This window comes from Salarias fasciatus, chromosome 6 (assembly GCF_902148845.1).
Source record: "Salarias fasciatus chromosome 6, fSalaFa1.1, whole genome shotgun sequence".
Taxonomy (NCBI): domain Eukaryota; kingdom Metazoa; phylum Chordata; class Actinopteri; order Blenniiformes; family Blenniidae; genus Salarias; species Salarias fasciatus.
In genome coordinates, this window is record NC_043750.1 from 10,285,005 (window position 1) to 10,297,329 (window position 12,325).

Consider the following 12,325-nt stretch of genomic DNA (forward strand, 5'->3'; position numbering starts at 1 on the left):
CACATCTGCATGCATGTGCTTCCAGTGGAGGGAGGGTGGGGGTTGATGGGCGGAGCTGCGCAGTGTGACAGAGTTGAGATTGGAGCGAGTATGTGTGCATCTGAGTGTGACAGTGCGCGCCATGAGGGCATTATGACTGTGTGTGTGTGTTTGTGTGTGTGTTTTATGGACACAGTCTGAGGTTAATAAATATTGACAGTGAATTATCCCTTCTGGCAGGGTCGCAGGTGGGTTAGACGGAGCAGATTGGACACACCAGCGAGAAAGAAAAATACACCCTGTTGAATCCTCACATATTCTTTTCCTTTCTTTTCTTTTTTTTGTACGTCTCTATTCAAGCAACAGTCAAGTGAGTTTCTGAGCAAGGCACTAATGACCAGTTGTGACCATCTAAGCTCTCGACAACAATCGATACCTGCCTGAGACAATGGAGCCGCCTCGCTGATATGGATTCTCCACAGCTCCTGTACCGGCTGGAGGCCGCCCGATCATAACAGAACAACACAGCGATTAGCGACCGCTACACACTCACACCAGAGCGAGGGGCGATAAACAAGGGGAAGGAGATAAAAAGAGGAAAAGTCAAGCGGGACAGAACGGAGGGGTGAGAGGAGGGGGAGAGGCGGCAGTGGTAAGTGCGAGGGGAGCACAACAGGATGCGTTTCCTGCAGAGCTACTTAAGGAGAGGATTTGCTCAACAGCTGAGGGACAGTCACACATAGAGTTTTCATTTAGCCCCGCTCAATGAGCGTATGGGGAGCGGTGATCGATTACTGCAGCCCGGACCTGTGACACTGCCCAGTCATCACTCTGCACACACACCGAGATTAATATTCACTCCACTCACACACATTCAAAACACACAGCGAGGGAGAGCCCGTTTCCTTCAGTCTGCAGCTATGTCAAGTACAAATCTGTTACACAGCGTAATGACGCATAACCCTGGACATGAGTGATACAGTGAAAAGAGGGGGGGGGGGGGGGGAACACCTTGCAAGGTTAAATCACATCCTGAAGCATTAGTGTGAGAGCGCAATGAAATATCAGCGCCCACGCAGACGCTTCAGCCCGCAGGACTTTTGATGTCGACAGTCAGCCCATTTTAGCTTCACACCTCTGTTTAATGATCGGCGTGCATAAGATGACAGAAACACACACACCGCCAGGGGCAGTTCGATACCTGCAACCATGCCTGACTTCAGCCAGATCCAGCACGTTTTGAAGGGACATGATGTCAGTGTGGACGGTGTCTGCAGTAACTGGACAGTTTGGTTTTCCTGTCATATATAACCATTCACTCAGAAAATCACAAACAGCACTGACAGCAATTTGGATAATCCATGTTTTGGGAAAGGGCATGGCATTATGGGGGACTGAACCGCCAGTCCGGAACTGGAACGTCACCAACTCCACTGCCACAATCATCGGGACACTGTTTTCATACGTCTAAGGCGCTGTCCATGGTGCTGAAATAGCCAATCCACCACTGGGGTGAAGATTATTAGTGGGTCATTGTCTTAATAAGTCCTGTTAGTATGCTCCTCCGCAAAGACACTGCAAAAGGTATGACGTCTGGCTGACCGTTGCGGCTGTTGGAGGGGGTGTAAGAATGATGGCTGTTCTAGTGTTAAAGGTGTAATACAGGAAGCCAAACGTCTGTTACTCACTTTTGAAAAACGCGCATGCGCCAGACCATCCGCCCGGCTCTCCTGCTTCTCCCAGGAAACACCTATCAATAGCGGCAGTGTGCGAGCGCGACCTCATCTTCTCCGGGCGTGCACGGCTCTGTTTGCAGTTTCTGCGACTGGCCTCGTTCATAAAGCTTGCTTTCCGAAACAGTTACAGCTTCATTATGTCAGACTCGCCATCGGTAAGTACTGGCTGAAACCGAAGCTCACCGGCTACATAAACACTCTGAATGCGCATGCGCAAAAGGGAGAAGTCTATTCGGAGCGAGCACGTAGAACCGCCTTACGAAACCAGCTCATCAGAATGATTGACAAACAGACTCACCAGTTATTTTGATGATCCACCCGGAACTCAAAGCAAATAGAACATCCTATATTACACCTTTATTAAGTCCAAGGCGCTGTCCATGGTGCTGAAAAAGCCAATCCAGAATTGGGGGGAAGATTTTATTAAGTCCAAGGCACCGTCTCTGGTGCTGAAATAGCCAATCCGAGGAAAGTTTGTTCGGTTTTACCACCTGAATGAATGCGTACTTATCCAGAACAGCATATTAATAATCAGAATCAGTCACATGTTGGTTGAAAAGGGCATGAGTAGCGCTCCACACCTTTAATGCTCCCCACCCATTCCTGCCTGTGTGCTGAGTGAAGCACATGCTTCGCCCAATGGTGCGCACGCAGCTCGCATGGCGGGCGTCGCTAATGATGTGTGAGTGTGTGTGAATGTGACTGATCTCGTAAAGCATGTTCAGACTGCATAAAAAAAAAAAAAAAAAAAAAAAAAAGGCCTGTATAAGTGAAGTCCATTTATCATTTAGCATCTGCCTTCTCAGACCTGTCAGTTTTGCTAATTTCCAGTAGAGTCAGTCAGAAAGATCTCCAGCGGGAAAACCATCATCCATAGAAAACACAAACGGACCGTTTCTGAGTCCGGCTCTGTTAAACATGGACATGTATTTCCTTATGACATGTACATTTTTCAATCTCTCGTCGTCTGCAGTGCACCCCTGCTGGGTGGCTGTGAGAGAAACGGAAAGGTTTTGTTTTGCAGCGGTCTGCCCCCTGGCTGCCTGGAGGGGGACACCACAAATCAAAGCTGATGGCTGTGCGGGTCCTCGGGACCGACGTCTCTGCCCGTGAACACTTAAACTGACAGTGGCGGAGCCCAAAAGAAAACGCTCCGCAGCTGTTTCCCAGAGACACCCGACGTGTGGAGAAATGTATTACTCTGACTGATTTAGCATCAAAACAGTCTCGACATGTACAAAAAGTGGAAGACTTTCCTGTAATTGTGCCGGTTGAGAATCCTGTAACACTGAATGGCATCTTGGATATAGTGCTTTGGTTTTAACGGCGGGGCTCGGAGATGTTGTGTGAGGAGGGGTTTACCTTTTTGAAGAGCAGGGAGTCGTCCATGTGCTCGGCGAACACCGAGGTGAGGCGGTACTGGTTCTCGGTGGTTATATCTATCTGGTAGCCCGTCAGGACGTAGCAGACGGTGCGGAACTCCTGGATCTTCTTCTGAAACACCTCCTTCAGCCTCTGGTTCCTCAGCTCGGAGCTCTCTATCTGCTTCCGCAGGTCTGCAACACACGACAGTTGAAGACGGCTGCATGAATCCTGCTGGTTTGTAGAGCACAGAAAGCCTGGCCGGGTCTTGTACTTTTATTTTCGCGCCGCCTGTACCATGTGAACCTCCTTCAATCCTCACTTAACCAGCAACATGAACGCGGCGTCTTCTCGGTGGAGTTCTGCGAGCGCCCGCTCAGCTCACTGAGCTCATGCAGCATAGATGGATGACTCCATATTAAAATCTACACTCCCTGCAGCAGTCCATCTGCTCGCTGGAGGTCTACGGAATGCTGTAACGCAGAGCAAAGCAGTCAGCTGCATCTTTAGCTGGGAGCGGGGATAATCACGGAAAACAGACACAGGATGGGGCTCCGCTTTAATTTACTGGAAATCAATTTGCAATAATTACTTTAATTTAGAAACTTGATTTGAGAAGTCAGAGATGACTTTGTCATAATAAGAAAAATAAAGTTGAAAAAGGAAGACATGCAACTGAGCTAATATGCAACTGGAGCAACACACTACATTTAACAAAGGAAATTAAGTTTAACAACATTAAATTGCTTGTTCTCTGACTTTGGCTGGAAAACAAGCTTGAAGTGCAACTTTTTTGTGAACCCAGACATCCTTAGTCAGAGTGTATACTCTACCCTTTTCAAAAGGTCCAGACAGCTCTGAGAGGTGGACAGATTGCTCTAATTAAACAGCAGTGAGTATCAATGCCCAAATTCACAAGTTCTCCTCACTGCATGTCTCACACAAACACACACACACACAAATCCTCAACCTGGTTCCTTCTGCTTACACCACGCACATTTCTCACTGTTTATTTCCATCAAAGTTAAATTTGACAATCTGTCAACATCAGTAAAGTGAGCAGGAACAGCCTGGAGAAGGAACAAAAGTGGAGAAAAAAACAGGGCAGACAGTGAAGTCAGCACTTCGAAAACACTTAGATTTTCTTGATATGTGAAATTAAACAGTTTTAACAGGTCAAACCTGTGCATACTTAAAGGCGCTATCCGCGATTTTAATTTAACCACGACGAGAAAAATGCTTTTGACATCATGTACTAGCAAGTCCATGCTACATTTCTGTGAAAAATATAAAAAATAACACATTGATCAGCGTGTGTTGGATATCTGGCCCCGCAAAGCGCTGCCTGAGGATTTAGCGTGACGACCTCTCTGCTCCACTCGCAGCGCAGCAGCAGCAGGGGGGGCGGGGCGGAGCGAGGCCGTCTTCAGCACGTGCACGACACCGGTAAACAGACCAGCATGGAAGCTGAAGGAGCAACAGAGCTACTTTCTGCATTGAACATGTAGCGACAAGGTAACATATGGTTTACCTGAGACGAAGTGGCCATTTATTTTGAACAAAAAAGAGTCGAAGTGGCTTCTGCTGTGTTTCCTCCAGAGGATTGTGCACGCGTATGGGATGTGCCTGTAGCGCCATGCACGCTGAGTGGGAGGGTTTTCTCAATGTGAGGAACCAGTCAGAGAGCTCGGGGGCGGTGCCAACATTTCAAACTGAAGTCAGGGCTCAAAATTGTGCAGAATCACGGATAGCTCCTTTAAAAGATGGACTTGTGTATTTATTTATTTATATGATCTGTTCACCTGCCACTCAAACCTTCCCCTTTCACGACCCTGGAATTTTCAGATTGTTCATCAATCCCACCGTTCTTCTTCTCATATATTTAGGTTTCATACATTTTCCTCAGCATGATCCCTCATTTCAATTCAAGGTATCGAGCCAGACCACAACAAAAAAAATTGTCTTGATGGCCTCAACAATGTAAGGTGAAGCTATAACAGACAAATCTTAACGAAAAACTTTGGCAGAGGTGGGAGGGTATTTTCTTCAACTGATTGGGAAACTGAAAAACATGCGAGAGAGGAACATCCAATAATGACACTCAAGATCCGAAAAGTACGAGGACAGAAAGGACAAAGAGAAGGCTAGACGTAAAGCCTGTGATATAAATAGTGGATTACGGATGTACAGCAAGGTGAAGACAAGAATAAGACGGTCGCTCAGTGATTCATCAGAGATCAGTGTGGTTGATCTCAACTGGGACGATACAGGCTCGCTTCAGGGGGTTCGACCTGTAACCTTCTGAAAAAGGAATATTTAAGCCAAATCCTCTCTGGTGTCATATGAACTGCTTTTCTCCTGCTCTTGATATTTTGGCAGAGCATAACTTCCAGTATGCCTTACTTTGGAAAATGAATTGGTCACCACTGGCCTCTTTAACATTTGATGCATTGGATTAGTCGTGAAGAGTTTCTACTCTTCATTTTGCAGAAAGTTGAAGTAAAGCCAATATTGGAGAAATATGAACTCTCCCTCTGTACTGCTGCTGCAGCATTCTGAATGAACTGGAGGCCTTTCTGTAAAATTACAGGGACACCCCGATAATAATGAAACAATAGTACAGCCTTGAAGTAACAAATGAACGGACACATTTTTCAGCATCAGCCTGCGACAGAACATTCACTGCTGCTGCAGCTTCAAGGAGGGAGGAACAGATATTGGCTTTTTTGTGTGAATTAAAGGACATAATTGGGTCAACACAGAGGTAAAGCCATCCAAACGTATTGCTTCTTGTCATGCATCTCTTCCATTGGCCTGGTTGTGAGGCCATCCAAACACTAGAGGGCAGCGTCATTTAGAATGGTGTCACATAGATGATAAATGGTTCAACCAAATGTTTTTTTCTTTGTCCCGATATCGGACGAGTAATGTCACAGACATGCTTGTATTCATGAACACGTTCAGTCTCTCTTTGAAGGGATCGCCATTTCTGATGTTTTCAAAGTCACGCCGCCTTCGTTTTTGCTTTCCTGAGCTGAACATGAGCAATAGCGTGGAACGATACCCCCCGGAGGTCATCAGCTTTATTACTTTGGTTGCTATGCAGCTGTAAGTTCCCTGGAAATGTGCCAAATGTGCATGTAATGAACAAAGAAGAGAGAGAGAGAGAGAGCGTGTGTGTGTGTGTGTGTGTGTGTGTGTGTGTGTGTGTGTGTGTGTGTGTGTGTGTGTGTGTGTGTGTGTGTGTGCGTGAGGGGATTCATTTACAAAAACGATCAACAGTGCCAACTCCTGGCCCTACATGTCAACGACATCATTCTCAGCACTTTCGCATTTTCCGTTTTCATAAACAATGCTGTGTAAATATGACACACTTAGGAAAATGCAAACAAAAATCATGAATGTTCACTTAAAACGAATTCCATTAACAAATGTAAATTGTGCTGTTGTTGTAAATAAACTACATTATTACAGTATGAATGCACAAAAATGCAACTATTTCTGAAATCGGACTAAAACATCAGTTGATACATTCCATGTTAGCCTAGCTTCAATATTGCTGTTGTTTGATTGTTCTCGGTGGTTAAAACCAGTTTTCTGTAGTCTGGAAAAGTCAGAGCAGACTTCATACCTTACACAGACTAACTTCACTGACAAGTTCCAGTTTTGATTTAATACAAAACCTTAACTGACGATCATCAATCAAACTGCTTCTCTGAACAGCGACGTACTCGAGAAACAATAAATTATTATTTTAGACATTGAGGAAGGTTTGATGGAGTTTGGTGGCCAATCCACAACACATACATCAGACGAAGACTTTTTAAGTGAGAGGTTTAATTACAGAAACGCTAGAAGCCCGAGGAAATAAGCCTGTTACCAAAGATAAATTGATCAGATCCTAAAAGCGAAGTGTTAATTAGAGGTAAAACGTCTTTGAGCAATGTGGCTGGGATGGAATGTGAATGACATGATAAAGTGGCTGTTTAAGTCGTCTCGGAGAAAGTGTGAAGACTTCCCATAAATCTGACGCTATATTTAAGTGAACGGTAAGAAAATCGAACCGTCGACGGGCGCGTCTGTCCGTCTCCCGGGCGACTGCAGGGCTCCTCACAGGTGTCAGTCAGCAGCGATAAATACTGTCTCAAGGCTTCAGGAATATGACAGGAGTGTCACCTGATGACAGCCGTCACGCCGCCCTGAAAAAGGCTGGCAATTCTCAAGTTACAGTCGAACACACGCCTCCTCCGACACGCAGCCGAGTGGACATGAACGGACACGGGAACGCGTCATTATCTATGTGATCACAATCAAGAGTGTGTGTGTGATGTGTCAGCACGAGGATATTAGACGTCAACACGAAAAGATTTTTATACACCAACTTTTGAACTTCACAGCAAGTTTGTGCCTTTTGCTCTTAATTGGTCTCCACAGACAGTTGTCAAGAAAATGCCACCGATGAGGGAATTTAGCTTTGCAGCGTCATTTGTCAACCCGACGGTCTCCCAAAGAAAGAGCTTCCACTTATTTAAAGGGAAAATAAGTCAAAACGATGTGAAAATTTTTAGACCGACAAAAAGTTGTTTTCAAATAAGAAACTTAAGGAGAGAAAACTGACATTTGTAAAGGACCTTTTCTGATCCACAATGAATTCGTTTAGAGGTCTGATTAGAAACTTGAGTCTGAGGTCACATGGTTTACTTTGAATCCCTTTTGAGACATGTTAATTTAGAGATATGTGGTTTAAGTATTTCTTTGTGTCTTTATACAAGTATGAATGTCAAGACGAGTTCTTGCATGGACTTTCAACACAGCCAGCCTCTAACTACCGACTGGAGTTTTGTGCACACCGGTGAGAAACTCAATTATCATCCCACATAAAATGAAGCGGCGCACGAGGAGAATGTACCGGGAGGATGTGGCAGAGACGACACCAATGGAAGGAAGGGTAAGACGGACAGAGACAGATGTTGTAGTTAGGGAAAAAAAAAAAAGGAAAGAATGAGAAATGAGAGTGTGTCAGCGAGCGAGAGAGGAGGTGAGAGCACGGTGGACCTCAGAAGACAAATTAGCCAACAGACTTGCACCATTCAACTGCCTCCAACTCCCATTATATATTTAACCCTGTCACAACTCCACTTCCTCCCTGCGACTGTCTGTCACACTCTCACTCAGAGAAAGGAGGCATTAGTGACCTGAAATATAAATGAAGCTGCTCCCAGTGGAAACAGTGGAGACTGGAGCCAGTTCGGGCTGGAAAACTGTTCTGGGTTTTCTCTCTTGAATTCTTCTCCAGCCATGTCTTTACACTCCCTTCAAACAAGTAACAGTAATGTAATGGCTGTCAGCGAACGGGTATATGATCAGTTGTGTGAACAGTTCAGGAATTGATTCCACAACCTTCCGATTGAGAGACAACTCGCTCTAACAGATGAGTTTCAGTATTACTGACTGAAACATCCTTCAAAAAGGTCTTGAATGTGTTTGGTCAGTTCAGTAGATTTTATAGTAAACAAGTGACAGTCTATACTTTTGATTATTGGGAAGTTGAAACCTATCAGAAACTCAGACTATTTTCATTCCACTTTTACACACCAAATTATGCTCAACTGAGTGGTTTCAGCCACAAAATCTCAATCACAGCATGTCCATCACTATCTGTCCATCATGCTCACTCATGCCAAGCCTCTTAAAGTGTGAATGGTGTTGGAAAGGGGAAGAGTTAACGTGGCAACGTTTGATTTAGTTAAAACCCCTGTGTGTGTGTGTGTGTGTGTGTGTGTGTGTGTGTGTGTGTGTGTGTGTGTGTGTGTGTGTGTGTGTGTGTGTGTGTGTGTGTGTGTGTGTGTGTGTGTGTGTGTGTGTGTGTGTGTGTTCCAGATCTTACCCAGCACTTCCTTTGGAGGCGGTAGACTCAGGCTGAGGTTCGGGACGTGGATGCTGGAGTCGTCGTGCAGCCGCGACGCGGCGCCCCCACCCTGCAGGGAGCGCACCAGCTCCCGGAGACAGGTCACCTCTTCATGGAGAGCCTCCACTTCCTGCTGGCGCTGTTGCTTGGCAACAGCGGTCGGGTTCATTTTGAGGTGGAGCACTCGGGTTTTGACGGGATCGTAGTCTCCCTGAGAAACACAGAGACAGTCGGCTGTCAGCCACTGCTGATGCTCGAGGCGGACACTGCCGGCCCTGTGTAGGACCGTGACCCTCCAGGACCACCGTGACCCTCCAGGACCACCGTGACCCTCCAGGACCACCGTGACCCTCCAGGACCAGCAGCACTCAGGTTTTATTTCAGGGCCCTCAGAGCTTCGCACAGCCTGCGGCTCCTTTGTGCCAATCACTGCAGCATATGGGGTCAATGAGCAATTATGAGTCAAACGGAAACCAGCACGCAGTGCACGTAACACAACTGCTTTGCTTTTATTTTCAAAGTGGTCGCCTTGTTCTTTTGTTTGTGCTTGCTTGTAGAGCAATCAAACCGACCCCCTATGTAACCCACTCAGAAGCTCATGAGATACATATATATCTTTTTTTTAAAAAAGAATAATTGGTGCATTTGAACTCCATTTGCATTTGAGCACACATCTTTAAAATCCCACTGAAACCAAGGACAGATTGAAGCTGGTGTCTGTTTGAGTGGCAGAAAAACCTGCAGCGTCTGACCACTGAACAGAAAAGCATCCTCTGTAAACTGGAAGAGCACTTTGCAAACCTATTTTAAACCAAATTCTACATTTTTCAGGGATTCCTCTGCAAGGCTTCTGCAGTCTCGTACTTTCTGATACAGTTTGTTTTAAGCTATGGTCTGAAATTTTTGGCCCATCTGCTTCACCGGGCCATGACCTTTAAGCTCACACTGGAGGGCTTTTGCAGCCAAGTGTGAAGCAGCTGAGATGAGACTCCGCACCTTTAAAAATCCGAGGCCATTGTGCTCTGCGGCGAGAGACAGTGACTTTCCCCCTCTGGCGGGAAGACAGACCGTGCCCCGAGTGAAAGAGTTCATGCATCTTGAATTGTTCATGAGTGGCGGCAGACAGGAACAGGAGATCGACAGGCGGATTTCGAGGTTGCGTCTGCAGCGATGCGGACGTTGTACTAATCTGATGTGATGAAAAAGGAGCCGGGCCTCAAAGTGAAGCTTTCAATTTACCAGTCAATCTCTGTCCCTGTCCTCACCTGCAGTCATGACCTCTGGGTAGTGACCGAAAGAACCAGATTGCAGATACGGATGGCTGAAATGAGTTTCACCTGGAAGGTCTGTGGACTTGCATAAGAGGACAGACAGAGGTGCTCAGACATTGGAAAGGCCCTCAGAGTCGACCTGCTGCAAACTCACACCGGAAAGACTTTTTCTATTGAAAAGAGCTTACAGAGGCGACAGAGGCCTCGTTTAAAGTTAGGGTAGACGATGTTGTCCAAAAGCACTTTTAGTCATACTGAGCGAAATGCTCCTTGACCCCTGGGAGAAGTCAATACATTATGTGTAAGGAAAAAGGTGAGGAAAAAATCTGACCACTGTAGCGGCCACAGGAGTGTAAAAACTCCGACCAATCGTAAGGCGCGGACCGCTCTTCGGGAACCAATCAAATCCCTTCGCCGTTCTACCAGCCCCCTGCGCGTACATTTCAATGGCGTGCACTGGCCCTGGTTCACTGCGCGCACGCGCGTTGCCAAGGCGCTCGCGGGAAAAACAGAACGGAGCGGGCGCGCTGCGCTCCTATGCGCGTTGTGTGCGGGCAGTCAGAAAGGTTAATAACATTGGAGGCGATCACAAACTCTGTGCGAGCATCCAGTGGAGCTCCTCCAATGGGGTGGGAGCTGGGCGGAGCCTTGAGAGATGCTACATTCGTGCTACATGCTAGTTTTCCAAGATTGCCGACCCTCGCTTTAAAGAACGCTTCAAGTGAAAATGCATCGATTTTGTATTTTCGCTTCAGAAAGTTTTGAGTTTAGACGGATTTCAAACATGCTTCACAGAAACAACAAAAAAAGACGGAATTTTTCTGAAGAGTCACAAGGAGGAGGTTTGTTTTGTCATGAAACCACACACACACATATGTGCAGTGCTATAAACACTGACAATGGTAGGTACACAGACCTTCGTATGGACAAAGACGTTGGACTTATATTATTGATTACTCTCAACTAATAAAACGACGCAGTCCCAGAAGAATATGGACTGGGAGTCGTGACAGTCTGAAGGCAAACATTATTGTTCATCTACTTGTGAATCTGCTGAAGAACTCTTTAGTTTGACTGCAGATGCACAGCAGCATCACTGTAGAGAAGAAGCAAAAATGTAGCGTTTTCACACGAAAACGTCATCATGGAAACAGGGTTTCTGATTATTCATGAGAAATTATTTGTCACTGGGAACTTCTTGAGTTCAGGACGCCATGGACACGTGTGGGATTCCAGTCTGAACATCGAAAGTGAATTTACAGTGATTCAGTGCAGAGTCGACCACATGTATCTCTCAATTCTAAAAAAACTTATAATTAAATGAAGTGCTCTTCAACAATACTGCTTTGTACACCAGGGCTCTTAAACCCAATGACACTCAGTACCATCAGCTCTCCATCAAATTTAGAAGCATCAGGTCATTGGGTTTGGAGAAGAATACCGACTGGCAATTTCACTTTGTGGTACCCATGAGAGAATCTGTCCTTGTGTCTTCTACAAAGCTTTTCAAAAAAAGAGCTCAACCTCCCAATAAATAAAGGAAACTGTTGCTGTACTCTGTGCAGTCGTCGCATTAACTGTCCAGATTGTCCTTTTGCAAGTACATCCTTCCATCATATCACAGTTAACATAATTTCAAAGAACACCTTGTGGGAACTTCTTCGCATTTGGCACACATGTTCACTCTAACTTAAGTGGGATGTGATTAAGTTTCGGTGGCCAGAGATCAAGGTTATCTCACATCTCCTTGTTGATACGGCGAAGCGAAGTGTTGAGGAAATTTCTTTGGCTCACACATTCACCCTCACTCAAGAATCAGGTGATTGGCTTTAATGGCTGAGTTTCAGGGTTACTACATGCTGTTGTGCCGTGCAGTGATTTCTTCAGAACCATTCTAAAATGGCTGGGACATCGTGGATGGTAACATGCACGTTGCTCAAGGCCTTGGATTTGCACCAGAAACACATTTAATTGACTGAAACTTTGCTCACTGCCAATGCAGTAATTTCCATGAAGTGTTGTGCTAAATCCATTTTGAAGTAAATGTGCAAGTTTACAAGACAGTGATT

The 12,325-nt window shown here is 45.7% G+C and overlaps 1 protein-coding gene across 2 annotated transcripts in view; it reads right to left on the reverse strand.

Annotated features, from left to right (window-relative positions):
• mad1l1 (mitotic arrest deficient 1 like 1) overlaps positions 1 to 12,325 on the reverse strand; it is a 74,442-nt gene that overhangs the window by 23,608 nt on the left and 38,509 nt on the right. For both annotated transcript variants that reach the window (XM_030095050.1, XM_030095051.1), the window contains exons 16-17: positions 8,965 to 9,196; positions 3,078 to 3,271 (exon numbers count right to left, since the gene is read on the reverse strand). In XM_030095050.1, the coding sequence (XP_029950910.1) occupies positions 3,078 to 3,271; positions 8,965 to 9,196 (426 nt within the window). The remainder of the gene's footprint in view (positions 1 to 3,077; positions 3,272 to 8,964; positions 9,197 to 12,325) is intronic.